Source organism: Pan troglodytes, chromosome 12 (genome assembly GCF_028858775.2).
Source record: "Pan troglodytes isolate AG18354 chromosome 12, NHGRI_mPanTro3-v2.0_pri, whole genome shotgun sequence".
NCBI lineage: Eukaryota > Metazoa > Chordata > Mammalia > Primates > Hominidae > Pan > Pan troglodytes.
This window is the reverse complement of record NC_072410.2, coordinates 75,275,957-75,282,596: the sequence shown is the minus strand read 5'-3', so window position 1 is coordinate 75,282,596 and position 6,640 is coordinate 75,275,957. Positions and strand designations below refer to the sequence as shown.

General features: G+C 50.5%; 1 protein-coding gene across 2 annotated transcripts in view; it reads left to right on the top strand.

The window, feature by feature from the left end:
- Window positions 1-2,964: 2,964 nt before the first annotated feature.
- MSH2 (mutS homolog 2) overlaps window positions 2,965-6,640 on the top strand; it is a 130,239-nt gene continuing 126,563 nt past the window's right edge. Inside the window, exon 1 of one of the 2 annotated variants that reach the window (XM_016948497.4) lies at window positions 2,965-3,315. In XM_016948497.4, the coding sequence (XP_016803986.2) occupies window positions 3,105-3,315 (211 nt within the window). In that variant the 5' untranslated portion in view covers window positions 2,965-3,104. The remainder of the gene's footprint in view (window positions 3,316-6,640) is intronic. The other variant, XM_054677834.2, reaches the window with a different exon arrangement.

Here is a 6,640-nt window from a genome sequence, read left to right as displayed (position 1 = left end):
TCTTTCTTTTTTTTTTTTTCTATGGAGACGGAGTCTCGCTCTGTCGCCCAGGGTGGAGTGTAATGGCGTGGTCTCGGCTCACTGCAACCTCTGCCTCCCGGATTCAAGCAATTCTCCTGTCTCAGCCTCCTGAGTAGCTGGGATTACAGGTGCCTGCCACCATGCCAGGGTAATTTTTGTATTTTTAGTAGAGACAGGGTTTCACCATGTTGGCCAGGCTGATCTTGACCCGCTGACCTCAGCCTCCCAAAGTGCTGGGATTACAGGCGTGAGCCACTGTGCCCACCAGAGCTTTCTAAATTGAGCTGATTGTCAGGAACATCCAGGGAGCTTTCAAAAATGATTCCAGGCTGAGGCTGGGCGGGGTGGCTCATGCCTGTAATCTCAGCACTTGGGGAGGCCGAGGTGGGTGGATCACCGGAGGTTGGGAGTTTGAGACCAGCCTGACCAACTTGGAGAGACCCCATCTCTACTAAAAATACAAAAATTAGCTGGGCGTGGTGGCGCATGCCTGTAATCCCAGCTACTCAGAAGGCTGAGGCAGGAGAATTGCTTGAACCCAGGAAGTGGAAGTTGCAGTGAGCTGAGATTGCGCCATTGCACTCCAGCCTGGGCAACAAGAGCAAAACTCCATCTCAAAAAACAAACAAACAAACAAACAAAAAACAAAACCAAAAAAACAAAAAATGATTCCAAGCTGGGCATGGTGGCTCACACCTGTAATCCCAGCACTTTGGGAGGCCGAGGCGGGCAGAACAGGAGGTCAAGAGATCGAGACGAGACCATCCTGGCCAACACAGTGAAACCCCGTCTCTCCTAAAAATACCAAAATTAGCTGGGGGTGGTGGTGCACACCTGTAGTCATAGCTACTTGGGAAGCTGAGGCAGGAGGATCGCCTGAACCCGGGAGGCAGTGAGCCGAGATTGCGCCACTGCACTCCAGTGTGGTGACAGAGCCAGACTTCCTCTCAAAAAAACAAACAAAGGTTCCAAGGCTCTACTCCAGAAATTAAGACCCATTATGTGTGGGCTGGGCACAGGAATATGTTTAAATCCCCCCCCCCCCCCCAGGGTGATTCTGCTGCTGAATTAGGTTTTGGAACCACTTCCATGGGGAAAGGGTAAACTAAACCGGAGAATACAAAAACGTTTTTTTTTTGTTTGTTTGTTTGTTTTGAGACAGAGTCTCACCCTGTTGCCCAGGCTGGAGTGCAATGGCGCGATCTCGGCTCACTGCAACCTCCACCTCCCAGGTTCAAGGGATTCTCCTGCCTCAGCCTCCCAAGTAGCTGGGATTACAGGTGCCCACCACTACACCCGGCTAATTTTTTGTGTGTTTTTAGTAGAGACGGAGGTTCACCATGTTAGTCAGGCTGGTCTCGAACTCCTGACCTCAGGTGATCTGCCCGCCTTGGCCTCCCAAAGTGCTCGGATTACAGGCGTGAGCCACCGCGCCCGGCCAGCAAAAACCTTTTCTAAGAGTTAATTTTGCAGGATGGATCCTGAGCTCCTTCAGGTGTTTGATAACATTTTATTTATTTTTTGAGACAGAGTCTCGCTCTGTCACCGAGGCTGGAGTGTAGTGGCGCGATCTTGGCTCACTGCCCCCTCCACCTCCCAGGTTCAAGAGATTCTCCTGCCTCAGCCTCTCGAGTAGCTGTGATTACAGGCGCCCACCACTATGCCCGGTAATTTTTGTATTTTTAGTAGAGACGGGGTTTCGCCATGTTGGCCAGGCTGGTCTCAAACTCCGGACCTCAGGTGATCCACCCGCTTTGGCCTCCCAATACGCTGGGATTACAGGCGTGAGCCACTGCGCCTGGCTGTTTGCTAACATTTTAAAATTTCATCCTTCCTCTTCCTTAACTGGTCTTCCCCTACCCCCCTCAAGACGGGGTCTCTCGCTCTGTCGCCCCAGCTGCGGTGCAGTGGCGTGAACATAGCTGACGGCAGAAGACCTCCTGGGCTCAAACGATCCTCCTGGCTCGTGCTCCCAAAGTACTGGGATTATGGCGTGTGACACCACGCCTGGCGTCAAACGTTTGTCTTTTTATTTATTTTATTTTGTATTTTTTGAGACAGGGTTTTCAATCTGTCGCCCACGCTGGAGTGCAGTGGGACAATTTACGGCTCACCGCAGCCTCGACCTCCCGGGCTCAGGTGATCCTTTCGCCTCAGCCCTGCTAATATCTGGGATCACAGACGTGGGTTTTACCATGTTGCACAGGATGGTGTCAATCTCCTGGGCTCAAGTGATCCGCCCACCTCGGCCTCCCAAATTGCTGGGATTACAGGCGTGAGCTACCGCGCCCTGCCACAAACGCATATCTTCTAACGTACCATTTCATTTACTTGCTATATTCATTATCTGAATCTTCTCATATTAGAATGTAAGCAGAATAAAGGCAGTGATTTTTCTTTTTACTGGCGATCCTCAGAGCCAAGAATAGTCTGGGACATAGCAGGCCATATAAATGTTTTCGAATGAGTGAATCATCAACGAGTGGATGAAACGATAATGTGGCTAACAGGCAGCAGTAAGGAGGCTGTGTAGAATAAACCCGTAATCCCGATGTTGGCAGTTTGCTTAGAAAGAAAAAGGGAGGCAGTCGGAGAGGGGCACACGTTTTAACAAAATACTGGGGGGAGGAGGAGGAAGGCTAGTTTTTTTTTTGTTTTCAAGTTTCCTTCTGATGTTACTCCCATGCTTCCGGGCACATTACGAGCTCAGTATTTGCCGGAAATCTCCCACCTGGTGGCAACCTACCCTTGCATACACCCCACCCAGGGGCTCCAAGCCTTGCAGCTGAGTAAACACAGAAAGGAGCTCTACTAAGGATGCGCGTCTGCGGGTTTCCGCGCGACCTAGGCGCAGGCATGCGCAGTAGCTAAAGTCACCAGCGTGCGCGGGAAGCTGGGCCGCGTCTGCTTATGATTGGTTGCCGCGGCAGACTCCCACCCACCGAAACGCAGCCCTGGAAGCTGATTGGGTGTGGTCGCCGTGGCCGGACGCCGCTCGGGGGACGTGGGAGGGGAGGCGGGAAACAGCTTAGTGGGTGTGGGGTCGCGCAGTTCCTTCAACCAGGAGGTGAGGAGGTTTCGACATGGCGGTGCAGCCGAAGGAGACGCTGCAGTTGGAGAGCGCGGCCGAGGTCGGCTTCGTGCGCTTCTTTCAGGGCATGCCGGAGAAGCCGACCACCACAGTGCGCCTTTTCGACCGGGGCGACTTCTATACGGCGCACGGCGAGGACGCGCTGCTGGCCGCCCGGGAGGTGTTCAAGACCCAGGGGGTGATCAAGTACATGGGGCCGGCAGGTGAGGGCGGGGACGGCGCGTGCTGGGGAGGGACCCGGGGCCTTGTGGCGCGGCTCCTTTCCCGCCTCAGAGAGTGGGCGGTGAGCAGCCTCTCCAGCGCGGAGGCACGGGGGCGGAACGTTGGTGCTTGTGGGGATTCCGCCGTCCCCAGGTTCTGCTTGGCTCCGGAGGGACGCCCCCCTCAGCCCTGAAACCCGGGCCTCTCCAGCCGCCCCGGATCTGAACTTGTGATCACGGAGTGTTTACGTCGTGCCAGGCATTTTAATGCATTGTTCTAGTTCATTTTCCAGCAGTCGCATTCCTCGCCTTGGCCCTACATGTAGCGCTCATTACAAACACGGCCAGAATCTCTTACTAACAAACAGCAGCCAGGAGTGAGATTTAAAATAGACTGGGGGTTTAGGAGACCCTTTTATGACACTCACGTAATTCTGCTCCCACGACGCTCCCATTTATACCGCCGGTCCAGCTAAGGGGCTGGTAATGGAGCGCCGTTGAAGAGCAGTATGATGAAGTGGTCAGGACCAACGGACTCTGGAGCTGGGCTGCTTGGGATCAAGTCGCTGCCCCTCTGCTTATTAACGTGTGACCTTGGGCCAGTCATGGACGCTATCTGCTTCAGCTCAGCATTCAGTGCTCTCCGTCACCCGACCCCATCTATCCAGAATTATCTCTCCCTGGAAAGCTACAAACGTCTCACCCTATGTGGGCCAAATGTTCTGGATAGGCCTAGTTAACCTCTTCTCTCCCTGTTTTCTTTGCGCTTTCTTGCAGCTATGTAGTTATGCTAATGAAAAGAGCATCCTAGGGGGAGTAGAGTTGTGGATTCTAGTCCTGACTAGAGGACTAGTGCAAATGCGATACTCCTGATGAAAAATGTTTCATTCGTTAGATATAAATGTGTTAGGCAGGGTTATGGACACTAGATGAAAAAAGAAATACCTCTACTTTCATAGAGATCAGTATTGGACAGCAAGGCAGAAATAATTACAATTCAAGTTGGAGGCTTATGGAGGTGAGCTTGTAAGAGGTTACAAGAGGCGCCAAGGCAGGATCGCCAAAGACGGAAGACTTTGGAAGAGTCTCATACAACGGAAGAGGCGTTATATGAGACACCAAAGTCCACGTTGAGTCTTGGTGGACTAGAAGTTTGCTAGGGAGAGGGCTTGAAACGAGGTAGATTGGCGTTGCTGGTGTAGAAAAGGAAGGAGAGGAGACTGGCCCAGGTGGGTGGGGTTAGATGACCAAAGGCTTTTCGTGTGGTGTTGAGCTGTTGAAATTTTATGCTGTAGCCAATGAAAAGTCTGAAATTTTTTTTTTTTTTTTTTTCTGAGACGGAGTCTTACTCTGTCGCCCAGGCTGGAGTTCAGTGGTGTAATCCTGGCTCACTGCAACCTCCACCTCCTGGGTTCAAGCGATTCTCCTGCCTCAGCCACCCGAGTAGCTGGGATTACGGGCACGTGCCACCACGCCTAGCTAATTTTTGTATTTTTAGTAGAGATGGGGTTTCACCCTGTTGGCCAGGCTGGTCTCAAACTCCTGACCTCAAGTGATCCACCCACCTTGGCCTCCCGATGTGCTGGGATTACAGGTATTAGCCACTGCACCTGACCTACATAGATTTTACATAAGACTTTAAAACAGGGTGGGTGCAGTGACTCACGCTTGTAATCCCAGCACTTTGGGAGGCAGAGGTGGGCGGATCACAAGGTCAGGAGATCAAGACCATCCTGGCTAACATGGTGAAACCCTGTCTACACTAAAAATACAAAAATCCCAGCACTTTGGGAGGCCAAGGTGGGCGGATCACAAGGTCAGGAGATCGAGACCATCCTGGTTAACACGGTGAAACCCTGTCTCTACTAAAAATACAAAAAATTAGCTGGGTGCAGTGGCAGGTGTCTGTAGTCCCAGCTACTTGGGAGGCTGAGGCAGGAGAATGGTGTGAACCCGGAAGGCAGAGCTTGCAGTGAGTCGAGATTGTGCCACTGCGCTCCAGCCTGGGCAACAGAGCGAGACTCCATCTCAAAAAAAAAAAAAAAAAGACTTTAAAAAAAATTATAAGAAAGGACAGACCAAGTGCAGTGGTTTGTTCCAGCACTTAGGGATGCCAAGGTGGGAGGATAGATTGATGCTAGGAGTTGAAGATGAGCCTGTGTAACATAGCGAGACCCATCTCTACAAAAAAATTAAAAAGTTATCTTTAGAACTTACGATTTTTATGTGTAGACTCCATATAAGCAGAGGGTCTATGTTTATTCACTATTTATTACCTTCCATAGTCCCTGCACATATAATAGGTGCTTCATAAACAATTTAATGAATGAATAAATTACTGAGAAAACACTGGAAGTTTTTGGGTTAGCATTGTGTTAGGTGCTTGATATGGTTTGGCTGTGTTCCCACCCTTATCTCATCTTGAATTCCCATGTTTTGTGGGAGGTGCCTGGTGGGACATAATTGAATCATGTGGGCAGGTCTTTCCTGTGCTGTTCTCCTGGTAGTGAATAAGCCTCACAAGATCTGATGGTTTTAAAAACGGGAGTATCCCTGCACAGGCTCTCTCTCTTTGCCTGCTGCCATGCATGTAAGATGTAACTTGCTCCTCCTTGCCTTCCTCAATGATTGTGAGGCCTCTGCAGCCATGTGGAACTGGCTGCAGAGTCATTAAACTTCGTTCTTTTGTAAATTGCCCAGTCTCAGGTATGTCCTTTTTTTTTTTTTTTTTTTTTTGAGACAGAGTCTGGCTCTGTTGCTAGGCTGGAGTGCAGTGGTGCGATCTCGACTCACTGCAGCCTCCGCCTCCCGGGTTCAAGCGATTCTCCTGCCTCAGCCTCCCAAGTAGCTGGGACTATAGGTGCATGCCACCATGCCCAGCTAATTTTTGTATTTTTAATAGAGACGGAGTTTCACCGTGTTGGCCAGGATGGTCTTGATCTCTTGACCTCGTGATCTTCCCGCCTCCGCCTTCCAAAGAGCTGGGATTACCTACCCAGCTGGGTATGTCTTTATTAGCAGCGTGAAAACAGACTAAAACAGTAAACTGATACCAATAGAGGGGGATGCAGCTGAAAAGATACCCGAAAATATGGAAGCAACTTTGGAGCTGGGTAACAGGCAGAGGTCAGAGCAGTTTAGAGGGCTCAGAAGAAGACCAGAAAATGTGGGAAAGTTTGGAACTTCCTAGAGACTTGTTCAATGGCTTTGACCAAAATCCTGATAATGATATGGACAATGAAATCCAGGCTAATGTGGTCTCAGATGGAGATGAGGAACTTGTTGGGAACTGGAGCAAAGGTGACACTTGTTATGTTTTAATAAAGAG